This window comes from Seriola lalandi, unplaced genomic scaffold (assembly GCF_002814215.2).
Source record: "Seriola lalandi dorsalis isolate HSWRI2012SDOR001 ecotype SW California unplaced genomic scaffold, Sedor1 jcf7180002054256, whole genome shotgun sequence".
Taxonomy (NCBI): Eukaryota; Metazoa; Chordata; class Actinopteri; order Carangiformes; family Carangidae; genus Seriola; species Seriola lalandi.
Window position 1 is genome coordinate 1 of NW_019524809.1, and position 20,315 is coordinate 20,315.

Consider the following 20,315-nt stretch of genomic DNA (forward strand, 5'->3'; position numbering starts at 1 on the left):
AACGTCATAGTATAATAAGGCATAAAAATGGCAAAAAACGTCATAGTATAGTCAGGCACAAAACGTCACAGTATAGTAAGGCATAAAAATGCCAAAAAAATACATATTATAGTAGACCATAAAAATGGCAAAAAACGTCATAGTATAGTATGGCATAAAATTTCAAAAAACGTCATAGTATAGTAAGGCATAAAAATGCTAAAAAGCATCATAGGACAGTAAAGCCCCAAAACAGGGATTGAACCCATGACCTTGTCAGTGTTAGGCAGTAGTCGTGACCATTGTACCACAATACTTCTACATCACAAGCTCATGGTATAGCATCATATCAAGGATATTTTAGCATACTAATCCATGATATATCACAAAAGATTGTCCATTAGGCATAAAATGTCATGAAAACATAATTGTATAGTAAGACATATAGATATAAAAAAACATCATAGTATAGGATGGCGCAAAAAATGTCACAGTATATAAAAGCCTGAAACCAGGTTTTGAAACCTTGCCCTTCTCAGTGTAAGGGAATAGTCCTAACCATTCTACCACCATGCTGCTGCATTATAAACGCCTTGTATAGAAAGGTATATAAAATATCAGTATACTACTCCGTGACATATCATAAAAAATCATAGTATTGTGAGGCATAAAATATTATAGTATAGTAAGGCATAAAAATGCCCCAAAAAGTCATATTCTAGTAGAGCATAAAACTGGCACAAAACGCCACAGTATAGTAAGGCATAAAAATGCCAAAAAAAATACATAGTATAGTAAGGCATAAAATTTCAAAAAACGTCATAGTATAATAAGGCATAAAAATGGCAAAAAACGTCATAGTATAGTCAGGCACAAAACGTCACAGTATAGTAAGGCATAAAAATGCCAAAAAAATACATATTATAGTAGACCATAAAAATGGCAAAAAACGTCATAGTATAGTATGGCATAAAATTTCAAAAATCGTCATAGTATAATAAGGCATAAACATGGCAAAAAACTTCATTGTATGGTCAGGCAAAAAACGTCACAGTATAGTAAGGCAAATAAATGGCAAAAAAAGTCATATTATAGTATAGCAAAAAAATGGCAAAAAACGTCATAGTATAGTATGGCATAAAGTTTCAAAAAACATCATAGTATAGTATGGCATAAAATTTCAAAAAACGTCATAGTATAATAAGGCATAAAAATGGCAAAAAACATCATAGTATAGTATGGCATAAAATTTCAAAAAACGTCATAGTATAGTATGGCATAAAATTTCAAAAAATGTCATAGTATACTAAGTCATAAAAATGGCAAAAAACATCATAGTATAGTATGGCATAAAACAGGGATTGAACCCATGACCTTGTCAGTGTTAGGCAGTAGTCCTGACCATTGTACCACAATACTTTTACATCACAAGCTCATGGTATAGGATGATATCAAGGATATTTTAGCATACTAATCCATGATATATCACAAAAGATTGTCCATTAGGCATAAAATGTCATGAAAACATAATTGTATAGTAAGACATATAAATATCAAAAAACATCATAGTATAGGATGGCGCAAAAAATGTCACAGTATATAAAAGCCTGAAACCAGGTTTTGAACCCTTGCCCTTCTCAGTATGATGGAATAGTCCTAACCATTCTACCACCATCCTGCTGCATTATAAACGCCTTGTATAGAAAGGTATATAAAATATCAGTATACTACTCCGTGACATATCATAAAAAATCATAGTATTGTGAGGCATAAAATAGTATAGTATAGTAAGGCATAAAAATGGAAAAACAATTCATCGTATACTGTGGTGTGTAAATATCAAAAAGCATCATAAGAGAGTAAAGCCCCAAACTAGGGTTTGAACCCATGACCTTCTCATTGTGAAGCAACAATCCTAACCATTGTACCACTATGCTGCTGCATCACAATCTAATGGTATAGCATGATATCAAGGATATTTTAGCATACTAATCCATGATATATCTCAAAAGATTGTCCATTAGGCATAAAATGTCATGAAAACATAATTGTATAGTAAGACATATAAATATCAAAAAACATCATAGTATAGTATGGCATAAAGTTTCAAAAAATGTCATAGTATAATAAGGCATAAAAATGGCAAAAAACGTCATAGTATAGTCAGGCACAAAACGTCACAGTATAGTAAGGCATAAAAATGCCAAAAAAAATACATATTATAGTAGAGCATAAAAATGGCAAAAAACATCATAGTATAGTATGGCATAAAACGTACAGTATAGTAAGGCATAAAAATGCCAAAAAACTTCACTGTGTATTATTGCGTGAAAATGTCAAAAAATGTCATAGTATAGTATGGCATAAAATTTAAAAAAAACATCATACTATAATAAGGCATAAAAATGCTAAAAAAAAATCATAGTATAATAAGGCATAAAATGGCAAAAAACATCATAGTATAGTATGGCATAAAATTTCAAAAAACATCATACTATAATAAGGCATAAAAATGCCCAAAAAATTCATCATACTGTATGGTGTGAAAATGTCAAAAAACATCACAGTATAGCAAGGCATAAAAATGTCAAAAGACGTCATAATATTGTAAGGCACAAAACATCATAGTATACTAAGGCATAAAAATACCAAAAAACATCAACATATAGTATGACGAGAAGAGTGGCATTTAATTTAATAAAAAGTCACATTATAGTAAGGAATAAAATTGTCAAAAAATGTCATACTACAGTATGGCATAAAATCTCATAAAAACATCGTAGTATATAAAGGCATAGAAGTTCATAAAAACGAAATAAATCATGTACTCATCCCGGCAGTAGCCCCCGTGGCACTCAAAATTTCCCTGGAATTTTCTAGTAATATATACCCTTATAGGTGACATGTATGGCAACAACTCTTGAAATAGGGATATATACTGTATGTCATATATTGCATTTCTGCATCACAGAAACAAAAGACTCCAGGACTGGACTATAAGAATGATTATGTACAATAAATAAAACATGCATCTGATGACAGTTTTCGTGTTCTATGTGATATTTAAGCAATATCATGAGAGACAGTGCTGTTTTCTGCATACATATTCTGAATATCAGAACCTACTACTGAATCACAGCTGTGTTTATATTCTGTACAAAATATCCTTCCCTTCTTCCTCTCAACCAATCATAATTTAACTCAAATGTTATTTGTGGAAAAAAGTTCATCTTCATCTTCATCTTCAAGTCTCTTCAGCTTCATCAAATAACTTTGTCAGAACATACTGTTGTTTAAGTGAAAATAGAAATTTAATCTACAATAAAACAAATTTTGAAAAAGTAATAAACAAGATGCGGCTTGTCATGAAAACGATATTAAATACACATGTCATGTGTTTATAGATTGTATTGCCATGAATCAAAAATATTGGTTTTCGAGGGGAAATGTTGAAGGTTTTTCAATTATTAGATGAGCTCAATCATTGATTGACCCAAATCCGAGTAAGTGCTATGAGCTGAGAGGCCAGGCAAGGCTGGATCGGACTCTTCATTAACAAACTATATTCTGTTGATATCTAACTAATTGATAGAACAATACTGGTTCAACCTGTAGCCAGTTGGTGGACTGGTTCCAGTTTGTTACAGCTTGAAAACTATGTTGTGCCATTAGTCTCCTTCATTGTTTTGATTCATCTATTTCTATGCACATTCATCTTCATTGTGTCGCTTTTCCCTTGTTCCTATGAACTGGTATTCAGTGTATAGTCAATGTATTCAGGTCCTCTATCTACATGAAAGTAACAATACAATAGTATAACTAAAATAAGACATACAATTCTCAGAATGGCTTGAGAACTGTACGCCTCAAGCCACGTTAGAGCGTTGAATAATGGCCAGAGGTGTTTTTGCAGAACATTATGATGTCACAGGTAAGTGTTGACCTTTGACTCTTTGGATATAAAATATAATCACCTAATTTTATCCTTATAGACATTTGAGTTAAATTGTGTCATAAATAGTGTATGACTTTATGAGTTATGCAAAAATGCATTTTGTGAGGTCACAGTGTGCCAGAAGTAATGAAATATATTGCGTTCACAAGAATGTCAGATCACCGTGACCTTGACCTTTGACCTTTGACCAACAAAATCTAAGCTGTTTATCCTTGACTCCAAGTGAATGTTTGTGCCAAATTTTTAGAAAATACCTCAATGCATTATTGAGATATTGCATTCAAAAGGCCAAAAAACTGGTCACTGTGACCTTGACCTTTTGACCACTAATACCACTAGGACAACAATAAAACAATATGTCTCCAGCTCTGGCTGTCACCAGTATGGCAGTATAAAAGTAATCTGAATATCGAGCCTTCAAAATTGTACTTGAGTAAAAGTATTAATGCCAAAATGTGTTGAAAGTATCAAAAGTTAAAGAACTCGTGATGCAGTTGCCCCTAACAGTGTGTTATTATTATTAATAATGCACTAAAACGTAAGTAGCATTTTAACATGGCTGGTCTGGGTTGGAGACTATTTGACTCTTCACACCAACGGTCCATCCCAACAGGCATTTTTAACTCTTTTTTCCTGATTAGAGCTTTTCTCTGGACTATGTCACTCTTCATATTTGTTATGTTTTCATTAGATATTTGGATTTTGGTGACCTCATGTAAATCCTCATGTAGCCTTGCACAAACATAAACTGAGCAGGTATAAACAGACTTTAGCCTCGGACGTACACTCCACATCTGCAGACAGATGCAGACTTTTATGTCACATGCACACCTGCTTCCATTCATTCTACAGTTGGGGTCCATGACCATCTGCATCCGTCTGGCATGCGTATGTGCATCTCCCTATCCACACCCCATTCCAATTAGTGGCAGTAATGAACAACAACAGTGTTTGCAGATCACTGTAAAAATCAAAAAATATAACGAGAGGAGGGAAAAAAAAGAAAGTACAATGTACACAAGACTTTACAAAACAAGACACCATTTTGTTATGTGGAGCATGTGCAGTCGGCGCTCTACCTATGCAAACAGTCCACACAGTTAAAAATTTTGCTCTGCACGCGGCCATGCGTACAGGGGTTCATGCGGACATGAGCGTCTGATACATGGAACAAAGCAAACCCTTGTGGACACACCGACACAGAAGGTATGAATTGACCTTTATGTCCTTTATATGCCAAAATAAGATCATGTATGCATGGCTATTTCATTTTAAACTCAATACCGACTGAGCGTTGTTTGAGCGCTGCTTGACAGGAGACAGCTGGAATTTGTGGCTGAGATGGCAAAGAGTCAGAGAAGTTACCGATGGAGGCAACGCACATCATAGCATCGCAGGCGTGTCCACCCAGGTGTCATGTTTCTATCACTGACGACTGGAGGTGGAGCCAATAAATACCTGTGACTACTGCAGAGTCATTTCACCCAGGAATGAAGGCAGGTGGTGTCCTTTCCCACTAAAGACACACAAGCAAGAAAGAAAGACTATAATAACTGTAAACAGGAGTGGGTATGCGGGGCCTTTAATCTATATTAAAACATCATAATTTAATCTTATTTTTTATAAATTGGTCATACAGTGGAATAAAATGTAAAATTTCCCTCTGAAATGTCAAGTAAAAGTATAAAGTAGCATACATTGGAAATACAAAAGTATATTAAAATTGTAAATGTACTTACAGTAGTTACTCTCCACCATGGGTTACAGTAAAATCTGGGAACGTGCAGAGCATTACATACATGCAAGCCTGTAATCCTTTAACTATACAAAATTTAACTATAAAATCAAGTGATGAGTTACTCAGTGAGACTGAGCTTTGAAACAACTTACAATGTGAAGAAAAAAAAGTGACATGGTGTATCCAGTGTACGGATAATCTTGCTCAGACAGCAGGTGCACAACTAGTCCGAGTTCAGAAGGATTTCAGACGTGCCTAAGCTTCTGTGACTTTACCACAACAATGCAGACACACCTGCCGCATACGCTTTGTAATTACTCTCGTCATGTTACTGTCCCAGTGTGCTATGCAAGCTCCTTACCCACCAATGGTACCACATAAATGTAGACTTTCCATAACAAACTTAATCTCTCAAAAGCTGGATGGATTCAAGAAAACGTGGATTTGCTCTTCTGTCACAGAGGCATATTGTCCATTTTGATGGTGCATGGGAGGATATCAAATGCCCTCCTGGCTGCCACACTCCAGATGGAAGAAAATAGGCTGTGGTCTATAAAAATGAAGTTAGATGTAAGTACAGCACTCAAATCTCATGGAGAAAAATGCTTTCTCTGGGGCATTTTGTTGTCAATTGGTCTGAGCAACTTGCTGTAATGCAGGTAATGGAGCTACTCTTCTCCTTTCATCTTCAGGGTTTGTGCCTGTGTGTGTCAAAGCAAAGGAAGGCCTGGCCAGATATGGGGAAGAGCCACAACAGGAGGAAATACAGCCGAATGATGGTCAGAATGAAGGAAACATCAAGTCAGAGCGTAGTAAAGGGATCCGCACTGGTGTGAGCTGCTCCTTCAAACGTCTGCCAGCTCCATTTACCTTCATTGCCACCAATTCAGAAAGTGGAATTTGTACAAATTTCAAGTATTTCAGCAAGTAAATGTTGTAATATTAGACAGGATTATTACAAATAAACTATAATGAATTTCCACATCATCGCTGACAAACTATCAGTGCCTTAACCCTTTACACCTGATAGCAACATGCATCGTAATACTTCACCAAAACAAAACAGATAAACTCCCAAAAAAACATGATTTCTGTTTCAGAACTTACAGTAAACACATTTTTTGTCAGTTTCATTTTTGGTGCATTAACTGATTGCTTTGCTACTTTGGGGAAACCAAAAAGCTTTAAACGCAACACTGAGATATATAAAGTTGTTATGGTGAAAGTGTCGGCAAAAATTTGTCTAGATAAAGAAGAAAGCAGACACAGAGCAACGTCAGCTTCAAAGCTTGAGTAAACCTGATGAATGTAAAGTCATACTGTATACTCACTCTTCTTCTAGGAATTTAGCTGCTAAATGTTGAGCTTTTTTTCTCAAAACAGCTGCAGTCGGAAACCAAACAATGATGAGAGTGGTGAGAGTGAACCAGCACAGTAAAGGAGAGCTGAAGGGAACTGCAGCGTTATTTCACGTCAGTCAGCTGACCACCGAAAAAAACCTGATTATGGCAGAAATTTCTTTCCAATCCTCCTACCTTTTGGTTTTGAATATGTGCAGTGACTGGAGCCACAGGCCACAGTTTGAACCACATCAAGTGTCTGCTCATGTCTGTGGTTTGTAAACTGTGTCCAGTAAAGGTTTTAACACCAAATATGAAATATGAATTTAAGTTCATATTATTTTATTTTCTTACATTCTGATCTATAGCTGGACTAACTGGGGTTAGTTTCTCTCATTTTGATATACATGCCCTCAAATGAAATCTGGAAGCTCTGGAAGCTTGTTTATGTCCTGAGGTTGTCAATGTATGTTATGTCTTGCTCACCAAACCCAATTCTTATCAGCTATATGTAAAGAAAGTATTCAATCGTAAATCTTAAAAAAATAGAAATGTGAAATGCATTTTAATCATTCAGTAATTACTGCCATGCAACAGTAATAATTGCAGTGGGGATCAGTATAGGTTATTTAGATGGTCGTCTTGACCATTTATTGATTAAAAGCAAATGGTGATTAAAGAATGTAAAAAATAATGTAACTGTTCTCGTGAAAATTGGTAAATCTTTGCTATGATTAAGGTACACTGTGTTGTCAATTTAAATGGCTTATATCCAGCTCAGTTGCACACTTTGCTGATGGTAAGCCCCCTGCACACAGCATCTCCTTTGTGATTAGTTCAAAGTACATTTTAGGGAAATTATGAATAATACATTTTAAGTAGATTGGTGGACTTGCTGAAAGCACTAAGTGTACCTAATAACTAATAACAGTGTATGTGGTAATATTAATTAATTTTTACTGATTATGAATAATACATTTTAAGTAGATTGGTGGACTTGCTGAAAGCACTAAGTGTACCTAATAACTAATAACAGTGTATGTGGTAATATTAATTAATTTTTACTGTAAATCCAAACAAGAGCCATTGGAGAAAATTTACTAACATCTGCAAAATATATTCAAACTTAACAGGAATATTAGATTTTTAATACATTTTAAACAACAATGTGATAATGTGACAATGTGACAATGTGACAATGTTTGCTTTTTTTTTTTTTTTTAAATGAGTCAAAAATCAGAAGCAGACCATTTCATGCCTGGCTCGTCCTTCACTAAAGCCAGTTCAGCCCTCCACTTTCAATTAAAACCATGCAGTCATCAGTATTACTTCAGCTTGCCAAGCTTTGGCCATTTCTGTTTTTTCAGCAGATTCCCAAACCACAAAACTGGTTGGTGCTGATTGGCTGGTGGTCGTCCCGGCCTATTGTCTCAGCGCTGTGTTTGTTGTAGCCCGAGTTTCCCCCTGTTCACCCCGTCATATGCTAGAGCTATTAGCCCACTGGAAATCTGCCTGTGTGGGCATTATAGGATCTTGTTGTATTTTGTCAGGCAGCCCTGTCTTAATACACGTCTTCATAGAAGGGATTGATAAGGGTAAGATTATACTGAATTTTTTCCAATTACTTTTGGTGTTCATTTTGTTATTTGTGTTTTTATTTGATTGTATTTCTTGTGCTACTATTTTCCTCATGTGGGTTACTCCACAGCACTAATGCACTAACAGGTAAAGGTGCAATTATTAGCTATTGCTGCATCAGAAAAAATGTGAATTTAATTGTCTTGTAAATGTACAGACTAGCTTATTTGTAACTGCAGGGTTGCTCCCCTTGGCTAAAAATTATTAGTAAATGAAAAATACAAATAGAGAAATGTATGCCTAATTCTAGGGGGTCAACAATAGATTCTATGACTGATATGCTCAGCATTTCTCTTCTTGGTGGGTCAGTTTTCTCACATGTTTACAGGACATTTGAAGTTAGAGTTGAAGAATCTCTGTTGAGAGGTTGAGTGATGTGATTGTGCGATTGAGAGGAAACCATCAGGTTCGAGGTCAGTGGCCGCCACAAGAAAGGCCTCAGAAAATTAACTTAACAACTGTTTCATGGATTTTTATCTAGACTAGAAAGAACATGACAACCTAGAAAATATTAAATAAAACTGTCTGACTGATGGTAACATTAGCTGAAATTATTAGAGTTCTCTATATGCAACATAATATTGACAATTTTTATTTGTTTGACATGCTGGGGATCAAACTGATTCAAAAAGTGCTTTGGTTTAGATTGAGACAGCTGCTGGAACTCCAGAGAGGATGCTCAGGGGGAAATGTGATCCAGTAGAAATATAGAGCTCTTCAATGAATACACAGAGCTCTTCAATGAGCATCCCGTTCAGGTTTCAGACATAACAAGATATTTCTCTCTATCATCCTTTCCCCAAAAAACATCCATGACAACTCTCCATGAGAAAGAGAGGATGGCTGCAGGATATTGCATCCAGGTGGAACAATGAGCAATAGTGGTATCAAGTATCAAAGCATCGCTGGATTCGATGGAGGCTGGACTTTGTGTGTGTGTGTGCGCGCGCGCGTGTGTGCGTGCGTGCGCATGCATTGTGAGTGGGGGTGTATGTAAAGCCTTCTTCAGGGACTGATCTCCCAGAGAACAAAGTGAAGCATACACACACAGACGACCCACAGCTCAATCCAGTGGAAATAATATGTTCATTACAACGCAATTACCGACACTTACACCCTCTCTCCCTGAAGTGTGTGTGTGTGTGAGGTGGAGAGGAGGGGGCCCATCCACTGACCACTGATTGTAAGCAACCTTATGTTCCTCTGTGTGTGTGTGTCTGTGTGTGTGTGTGTGTGTGTGTGTGTGTGTGTGTGTGTGTGCGTGTGTGTGTTTGCAGGTGCAGGATGTACAGCTTTATGGGTGGAGGGTTGTTCTGTGCAGGCGTGGGGAACATCCTCCTGATTGTTTCCACAGCAACCGATTACTGGATGCAGTATCGGCAGTCCAGCAACTACATGCACCAGGGCCTGTGGCGCTACTGTATGCCGGGAAAATGCTTCCCACACAACGACAGCATTGGTAAGTGCAGCCAAGTGGCATAGACAACCGGGAAACTACTAACTTCAGTATTTTTCAGTTAGCTAACATGCAAAGATTTCCGAAAGGTGGAGCTGCTGCGGAAGCAAAAAATCAGTTCAGTGGCTGAGGTAAAGTGGAGAAAAAAGGTTATCTCCATACTGTAATCTTAATCCTTTATACCTTCCTGTACAGGTAAACAATGTTTTCATTCTACTTGACGAAATGGGAGCACATATCAAAAATGAGAGAGTCCAGTTCTTCGTGACATTATACTGAGAATATCTTGTTTTGTTTAATCAAAAATAAAATGCTGTGATACTTGATTTTTTTATTTTTTGTTTACTTATTTATTTTTATGGAACTATGGGTAATCACGGTTACCCTTTATCTACTGTTAAAAAAAAAAACCACAGCACTGTCTTTCCACAGAGTTGGCTCCCTGTCATAGACAAACACATTTCTGGAGGACTGAGCTCTATTGTCTCTGCCTCCAGAGCAGCAAGTGTTAAACACAACTTCCACTCTGTTTTAGTGTGTTATGCGTTTGATCACCTCTGTTACAGAAGCAAATCGCACTTTGGTTGATAGATTTAAAATTTCCATCTCACAACAGTTTGACAAAATGAGTAATCTACCATTCTTCATCATACTGGTCTGTTAACATCATTCACCTCTGCTGACTTGCACTGACCCCACCAGTCACTGTCCTTTGACCTTGTCCTCAGCCCATTTAGACGCCACCCGTGCCCTCATGATCCTCTCTCTTTTGGCTTGCTTCATCGGTATAATCATTGGCATTATGGCCTTCATCCATTACTCCTCCTTCGACAGATTTGACAAAACCTTTGCTGCAGGCATTTTGTTTTTCATCTCATGTAAGTTCATTTTCATCTCTGATGGTTTCGCACTTTGTTGGTTTGGTTTGAACTGTAATTTGCATTTTAAGATTTTGAATTTCAACATTCAAGGCTCAAAGCAAGTTTCTGAAAAGTAAAATTAATTATGTACTAATCATGAACTAATGGTTTTTTAATGATTCCATTATCGGCGCAATTTCATAACACGTCTGCTTATTATGTTTATAAAAGACCTCATTCATGACACAGAGTTTTCATTAAACTGCTGTTTTAAATGCTTTGTTTTGCATAACTTGTAGTGGCCTTTATTTGCTATAAGTGAGATCATTTGGTGCTCATCTGTAACTAAGAGTGAATCACATTTTCTAACTGTAAACTGCAGTTTCCATGAGCAGCAGAAGTAACGGTTTGTACAATCTTTCTGAAACATTTTCCTTTTCTCTTTTCATTGCCAGGCTTTTTAGTGTTTCTAGCAATGGCAGTGTACACTGGTGTGACCATTAGCTACTATGGGAAACGCTATGGAAACTGGAGGTTCTCCTGGTCCTATATCATTGGCTGGGTGTCAGTGGTGCTCACGTTCTTTTCAGGTAAACCAACAAAACCAAACTACGTTAAGATTCTTCTTGTTCACTAAGGGGCCATCAAAGCCCTTAATTTGTCCAGGTTCCACTTGTGTGTTCAGTTTAAAATTCAGTCACATTTTGTCCAGGTTTGTTTTCTGCTAAGTGTTAACCTGTGTTAAAGCTGTAACCTTGAGTGAGTTCCTGGATAAACAACTAATGCACTCACATAAATTCTCTGCTTGGAGAATAGATTTTTATGATGGTTTGCAACTGGCTCAAAATACTTTTCTTATTTAGGGGTTAATTTTACACTAAATCCTGTAGTAGCTTTTAAAAATTCAAATGTAGCACAGCAGATAAAATTGCATCCATGTCCACATAATGTCAAGGCCTCAACTCCTACCTCTATGCCCGGCTAATAGTGTTCACACTGCGTGTACTGTGGGTAATAAAGAAAACAAAAACTGCAGAAGATACGTCATATTACACAATGCAGCTCTCAGCAGCGACAGTCAAAGCATACATGGGTTAACCCATAGTCAAGCGGCTGAATCAATGATGTGACATTATAAGTAAGTAATGCTTTTAGTAAGTGCTCATCTCTGAATCCTCTGCCATGCTGAGCAGTACCTGCTGATCAGCATGCATTTCACTGCACTGAATATGAAAATGGTTTAGAGAGCAAGCAACATATTCAATATTCTGAAAATACCATGATGGTAAACTGTTTTTACTAAGATCGAAAATATCAGAAAAATCATAGTAGTAGTAGAAATCTTATAATCATAAGTGATGGAGGACAAAACAATTTATTTCTGTGACAAATTTCATAATTGTATTCATTAATTGGAGGCCAAATACACGTCACCTGTATAACGTGCCGGTCGATGCACTCACAGAGCAGAGGACCTTCAATGTGTTTCTTCCTGATCAGTTAGGTTCTGACTTTGATATAAAAGCAAAGCTGCTCCATGGACTCACAAAAAAATGTCTCAGAATTATATAAAAAGGCCAGTTCGCCGATTTGATTTTCTTGTTTATAAATGAAAAAATATTAAATGATCAGTTATTGAACGAGACCCAGAAATAGCAACTCGCCATCATTTTCATGTGTAGCTGTTGAATTGAAATGGCGGAAATGTGTCAATAAACAGAGACGTATATGAAACTGCACGTTTTCTGAGATTAATAATTCATATGCAGATGCATGTGAGTAAAATTTCCTGCTGGATAATAAAAATCTAACTTCTCTTTCCTTCCAGGTGTATTCTTTATGTGTGCCTATCGGATGCACGAATGCCCCAGGAGCGCTAACTCTCATTAGAAGACTTCAAAGATCCTCCAGGAGGATGGATTAGCTGCATCAAGGCTGCGTGTGGATGCAAAGTTTACCTCTGGGGCATGGATGACGAAAATTGAAATGATTCCAATAAAAAGATTGGGGGAAATATGACTCTTCTTTTCTCATCCGCAGCACTCTGTGTATGTTGCCTTAGTAGATCATAAAACAAACTGGCCTGTTATTAATCTTTCCTACAAAATGATGTTAAAAAAAAAACACACCTCTACATGTCCCCATGATGATTTGTTATGTCTAATGTCTGACAGCCAAGTTTTACGTCTTCATTCGTTGGAAAAAAGAAGTGTTTAAAATTGACTTGGACCTATGATGTTTTACCTGTTTTTATTATTTATGTAAGCCCCAATGGGCCGATACATTTTTCCCGCAAACACATTTAAGCGGGTTATCCTCCTCTCCATCCCTTTATTCCTTTGTTGTCCATCACCACCAGCATGGCTGCTCTTAAGACTGTAAGCCAAGTATAAGCCATGTGTGCTGCTGCAAACCTCTTATCCGAACGTGCCACTTAACGGAGTGACGCACCGCCTGACCGGCTCAAATTTTTACTTAATGAAATGGCCACAAAAAGCCGCTTAACCGCGCCTCAAGAACGGATCCTTAAGACGATTTCATCACTATTTGTTTCATTTACTTTCTAATTTTCCCCTAAAAGCAACTTGTTATCCTGGTGCGCTCCATGAAAGGGATTGACGCGCCTTCAGCCAGGTGCAGCAGGGTTACCTCCATCTGCTGTGGCCACGTCTTTAAAAGGCTCCTTTCTTTTCTGCGCCAATTCTTTAACCACCTGTATAAAAAAAAAAAATCTTGAAAATCCTGGAATCATGTTTTTCTTTAAATCTAAATCTGCCAGAGAAAAATCAGTTTACTTGTTACTTGACCAAATCCTACAGTAAGAAGAAGCAAGTAAGAAGATCGTGCGCATTCTGCAGCAGCGTGGATTGAAGTTATTACTGAGTCCTCTTATGGCATCAGGTAGCACTAATGTACAGTCTTCACCATACCAAAGTGTTTGATTTGCATCCAGCCAACTATGCTAATTTACATTTTGAGCACACGTGTTCATTTAACACGAACCTATGCAAAGAGCAGAACAGAGCTTTTCCGGCGTAACTGATTCCAGTAATGAATTTGTTCTCGCTGCATCTGATCAAATAGAAATGTTGTCCTTCAGCCCGAAGATTACAACTTCCGCTCTAACATCTCCCTTAATTGCCTAATAGCATTGCAGCGTGAATTCTGCCTACATTAAGACACTTTCACATTAACTGGCCTGATTGGAAATGTGATGACAACACCATATCAACAAATTACAGCGCACCGCTTTCTTTCGCAAATGGGCACAGGAGCGGCACTTGTACTCTCCCAGATTTTAATACCGACAATTACAGCCAATTTGGGTGGAATTAGACAGACCTGTAGCAGCCTAATCCTCCTGTGACACAGGCTACATCACTTGATTCAAAAGCTACAAACACGAAGGAAGATGGATGATCAAAGGGAATCTCTCGGACAATTAAAAACACCGCGTGTAGCCGCATGTTCAAGTTTTAAGACAAGCCAATCTAAAGTTTTGTGTCTCGGACTTTCCCCAGGTTTGTGGAAAGTCATTATAGAAATAGATTAAGTGTCAAAGAGTTAGGCTACATGAAATCAATGAAGTCTAAGCATGCATCAAGAATGTTATAGAGATACCACAGTGATGCCATAACACAGAATTAGGCTATCTAGGTGAGAAACCCTCAAACAATAGGGCCTATAACAGACTAATGTGTTTTACCTGTCACTGATAAGTGTAGCCTATATCACGAGGAGTAACATCATGAAGCCACATGTCATTAAAACGCAGTTATTTACCGCACCGACACACATGGAGCTAGATTTTTCTACAGGACAAACCCACTTTGAACTCACCATTAACGAACTGTGAATTAGGCCTAGTGTAGGAATATTGACATGTCTCAGTCAGGAATAGGCCAATATAAAATGCCCTCTCTCCTCCACTTTAATAACAATTTCAAATATTTTGTCTAAGTCACCAGTGGGCAAACCAGACTTGAAATGGCTCTTAATCATCCTGTCAATAAATAAGATAACACAGAAAGACTGCACCAACTAACAGTTCCATATATGGCTGTAGCTCCATGTAAGTACATGGCATTTGTATTCATAATTAACGAAGTTTAACCTTTAATGATAATTTTGTTTGGAAACCATTTGAAAAACTATATTTAAGATAGATTAAAAAAAAAACAAGCAAATTCTTCCGTACAGAGCTCGTGAGCCTGGTAAAGGCAGCATGGTTGCTAGGCCACCACACAAGCTCCGCTACGAGCTGCTCTTAAATGAACGGTGATGCGATCACAGGTGCGCTGCTCATCTGGAATCTGTTCGCTTTTTTTTCACAAAGTTTCGATCGCGGCTCAGCCAATCACAGCGAAGAACCAGCCCCTCTCAGCTCCCCGCCGCCAGTGTGGAGCTCTAATTGGCTGATGCGCAAATCAGTTTCCACAATCCGCGACTGAGTATGAATAAATACCCTACTTGTTGGATATCTGCCCTCCCACTGATTACTATATCACTGGGCACACACAGGGGCTGCATTTAAGCCTGGGAGACTTGAGGGGAAGAGACAGATGCGGGTGCAGGTTTAAAGGCAGAACAAAAAAAACATAATAAAATCAAACTAACATCATGAGTATGAACTACGCGTCTGCGGCGCCCACGCAGAGGTCGACTTCGTTTTTCATTGAGGACATCTTACTGCACAAACCCAAACCGCTGAGAGAGGTCATCCCCTCGCCGTTCTGCAGCTCCCTGGCATCCCGGATGCCCATCCTGGAGTATGGATACCCACTGATGCCGACCCCTATACTGGCGCCACATCCGCACCATCCTCTGCACAAGCCAGAGCATCACCAGTACTTCTTCACATCTGGTAAGCACCGGAAAGATGGAGGCCTCGTAACAAGGAGACTTGTGTAAGATATAGGCTACATAGGTTTTTACTTTACAGAAATGTTGACTGTAGCTACAAATTAAGCTATATGTTAAAAAAAAAGGCTAAAAATGAACACAAATTTTTTGCCAATTCAAAAAGGCACGCCATTGTTAATACTTAGACTTTTAATATGTAGATTTACATGACTCTGTGTCTGTATTAGGCTGCATTAATGAGTTGGGGATATAAAACAATATAAAATAATTTACACTGACAAACACATTTTAAATGAATCCTATCACCTAATCACCTATACAATTAACTGAACTCTGATCTCCAGGCGTTGAGCACCTCAGAAAATAACAATAACCAGCGTCTTATTATTTTCAGCACATGATCATATTTTACTTTACTGCATTAAAATAGATTCAAAAATTAAATTCGTTCATACAGTTTTATTAATCTTAATGTATGTCCAACTTTTAAAAAGACAATTATTGTTGCTCTGGTTACTCTATAAATAATGAGGCTAAGCTGAGTTATTGTTTTTACATTCATTAAAAAAAATTATGTCAGTAACAACCAAAATATAAAAACATTAAACGCCAATTCATTCCGATATAGTGAACTTAGTTGATCTATTATCGCATATATTTAGAGTTTTCCTTTGTTTATTTTTTGCTGTTGTTGTTATTTTCGTTTGTTATTTTACATTTAAAAAATGACTGTTTCTTGTCTCCTGCAGGGATGCAGATGCCAGCCCTTTTCCAGCACCACGCAGAGTTACCAGGAAAGCACTGCAGACGCAGGAAGGCCCGGACGGTTTTCTCCGACTCGCAGCTGTCGGGCCTGGAGAAGAGGTTTGAAATCCAGCGGTACCTGTCCACACCGGAGAGAGTGGAGCTCGCCACGGCGCTCAGCCTGTCCGAGACACAGGTACACACACGCACACACATACGCACACACTTAAAAAAAGCACCGTGGTACAAGTAGACCAAGGAGATGCAGGGACTCTCGGGGAGTCTGGTTAAGGACACTCCGACCAATGTATGTTGTCTCTGTGCAGGGGAAAGTGTAGCCTATGTTTTTGAATGCTGTGTAGGCCTTTTATTCCCAGCTACAAGCCAGAAGAAGACTGGCGATTACAGTAACCACAAAACACAATACATAGGCCTGTCAATGATTCAAAAATAGGCTAAAAAATCACCAACAAGAACATGATTTTTGTTATTTCACAACTCAATAATTGTTTATGTGGAATTCTTACTTAAGTGTAGCCTCTAATAATAAACACATATACATTTAGAGAATATTTCAAAACAAGTCAGTCTAATACTAAACTTAAAGTAAATGTTTATAGTCTATTTAAATCACTTAAAATGATTGATTGATAGGTTTTGGAATTTTTCTTTAGGCTTGAAATATTTAGGATCTTTTTGTAACTTATCCGTGCAGGTAAAAACGTGGTTTCAGAACCGACGGATGAAGCACAAGAAGCAGCTGAGGAAAGCGCAGGACGAGCGGAAGACGCCCGGGGAGCTGGAGCGCTCCGCGGAGAACTCCAGCGAGAGCGAACTGAACGACGCCAGCGCGGAGGAGCTGAAACACGGACTGCAGCCGGACTCGTACCTGCTGGAGGAAAACGACGATGACGACGACGTGGACATCGAGGATGACATTTGCTCCACGGATCACCTACTATAGTAGGCTGCGGCGTTGTTTCATAAGCAGAGACGTTCACACTGTAAATGTACTGTAGATAACACACTAAGTTACTGTTTTAAAAACGGGGGGGGGGGGGTAGTCTCTACAATACAATGTTAATATTTATTCAAACATGCAAAGTGGGGCTATTGATTTTTTTTTTTTTTTTTTACAATTTCCCCTTTAAGTCCATGTGCAGGCTGTGGGAATTTTCGTGTTGTTATGTCTGAGGAGACTATAGGCTATATGTTTACACATTCATTATTATCATTATTATTATTATTATTATTACTGAACAGTCTAAACATTTTTTATTATTATTATTATTTTCAGACGGAGAATAAAATGGAATAGCCTAGCTCTTGACTGTGTAACATAGATGCATCATGCTTCTCTCCAGACTTTTGCACTTTTAACCCAAAACATTAACATTTCCATGATTTATTCATCTGCTCGTTTTTCCTATAATTGTCTGCTTTTGATTTTTTTATTATTATTATTTCCCTATCTCTCTCTCTTTATTTTATTTTATTTTTTGCAGTTTGTCCATATTGTTTCATTTTGGTCGGAGGCTCTGTGCTTCAATGACTGTCGTTTATATTTTTGTGTGTAAAATGTATATTATATATATAAATAATGAATCGGTCATCGGCTCCGTTTCTTCTGTTACACCTTTTATGTATTTTTATTTCCCGTTTACATTTTCAGACTGAGAATGGATGATTTAGAAGAGTCTAAAAAACAATCACATAAACATAAACGCATCATTAATGTAGTGCTGTTGTTTACGCTGCACATCTGATCATGTTTTCACGGTCAGCTTTTCAGTTCAAACCGCTGCTGTAACCTCCTGCATTAGCAAACAGTCTTCACTGCGTGGAGCTCAGCTCTGAATGAAATGCTGCTTGTTCTCACTGGGTTTCCTGCCTCGAACCCGCTGAGTTTAAAACCAACACGCAGAGACGCAAAACTGAATGACAGCAAGAAATGACAAATAGGTCAGCAAACAAACTCAAACTTACTCCACTGAGCAGATGATGGTTGTATTCCTCTCATGAGCCTTTACTGATGTATGTCCATGCTCATATTTGTTGTTAAACTTTGCTTCGTTGAGGATGAAATTCATCACAAACAGCGTTTTGTCTATTTCTTATAGCAGAAATCCAGTGAAGTGATCGTTAATAATGGGATTAGAAAGTTTTATTTTCTAAGGTAGGCGCATTAAAATATTGAAAATTTATCAAAACTATATGCCAACTAATTAAAAAAAATTGTTGTTGTTAAAAATCTAGGTATATAAGCATTTAATGTATTATTTGATACTGATACTGTTTTTTTTTCTTTTGCTTTTTATTTGTTTTGTTTAACAGCAGTCAGAACTTAATTTTACAGGAATGAGTGCATATTGTTAAACAGTTAATTTAACTACCGTTAAAACTCCCCAGCATTGTTAATGGAAAGAACTGAACAAAACTGTAATTTTAAAGAACAGAGCCGGTCATTTTTCTATGGGTTGGTCCTGTTGTGTAATTTAATATGGAGCTGGACTTGACAACAGCGGTGCAGCTTCTTCTGTGTCCTAATAAATATGATGGATGCAAAAAAACAAAAACAAAAACAAAAATAATTAAAATAATTTTTGTGCTATTTTAGTTTTATTTCATTATTCTATGCTGCAGGATCTGCAGGACCAAATCATCTTTAAATAATCTTGATCAACAGATGTCCATCATCATCATCATCATCATCATCATCATCATCATCATCATCATACCATACAAATACCTAACATTGTCCCCTCTGGTCCAACAAACAACTGCTGTAGAAGAGTATTAATAACGCAACGTTCTCAGAGCTGCAGTAAACTGTTTACTGTCCAGTTACTGATGTTATAACGATTGAGGGTAGAAGGGAAGTAAAGTATTTATTGTAATAATTGATTTGACAACACTTGATTAGAAATGTGTGTAAGAGCCACACAAACACAGACATTAGAGAATCTTAAATCAGCTTTATTATGTGTATTAAATTTGTTTTCCCACAAGCTCTCTCTCTCTCTCTCTCTCTCTCTCTCTCTCTCTCTCTCTCTCTCTGGGCATTTGCACAATAAGCTGAAATCCTCTCTTTCCTTCGTACTGGATTTGCCATCCTTTCCCGCCTTTTGAAAAGCAATTCATGTCATCTTCAAAATGTGATTCTGATTAACAGGCAGCCGGGGAAAAAAACCATGTGGAGAATAGGCCATGCAGAAGGTGATCAATTAAAAGATTAAGCGTTTTGCAACACATGGACGCATCTGCATTTGGGCCTAATAGCAGGGCCATCAGCTCATTTTCAGGAAGCTTGCCGCCTACTGAAAGCACACTTCTCACATCAAAGCATCCACGTCTGCCTTAGCTTCCCAATGGGCAGAAAGGGATGCTAATTTGGCCCCCTTCATGTATAGCAGTGAAAGACTCCTTCAATTAACTGGATTTCAATGGCAAAAAAACGAGTAGGTGGGACCAAAAAAAAAAAAAAGATGCAAGAGACTCAGTCTGGATAGGCAGTGTTTCTCATTAAATTAAAAAGGGCTTGGTCATTTGTTTCAAACCGCACATCTGAGGACTTAACACTAAAAACACAGAGCTTCAAAGAGTCCATGATGGGTTAAATAGAGACTATAATCTAATTAAAATATTGCACAGAGGTAAATAGTGCTTTGATAATGATCTGAGGGTTCAATTAGTAAAATGAGCTGCTTGGGAGTGTTGTGTGTTGGGGAGGAGTTACTACTAC

At 37.5% G+C, this 20,315-nt stretch overlaps 2 protein-coding genes across 2 annotated transcripts; both read left to right on the forward strand.

The window, feature by feature from the left end:
- Positions 1 to 8,479: 8,479 nt before the first annotated feature.
- Positions 8,480 to 12,980, forward strand: lim2.1 (lens intrinsic membrane protein 2.1). The gene is made up of 5 exons (XM_023404844.2): positions 8,480 to 8,607; positions 9,928 to 10,109; positions 10,835 to 10,984; positions 11,422 to 11,556; positions 12,795 to 12,980. Exons 2-5 carry the CDS (start codon positions 9,935 to 9,937, stop codon positions 12,854 to 12,856), a joined length of 522 nt encoding a protein of 173 aa, XP_023260612.1. The 5' UTR covers positions 8,480 to 8,607; positions 9,928 to 9,934; the 3' UTR covers positions 12,857 to 12,980.
- A 2,531-nt stretch (positions 12,981 to 15,511) lies between these two features.
- On the forward strand, positions 15,512 to 17,617 carry bsx (brain-specific homeobox). The gene is made up of 3 exons (XM_023404637.1): positions 15,512 to 15,830; positions 16,579 to 16,769; positions 17,289 to 17,617. Exons 1-3 carry the CDS (start codon positions 15,587 to 15,589, stop codon positions 17,535 to 17,537), a joined length of 684 nt encoding a protein of 227 aa, XP_023260405.1. The 5' UTR covers positions 15,512 to 15,586; the 3' UTR covers positions 17,538 to 17,617.
- The last annotated feature ends 2,698 nt before the right edge of the window (positions 17,618 to 20,315 follow it).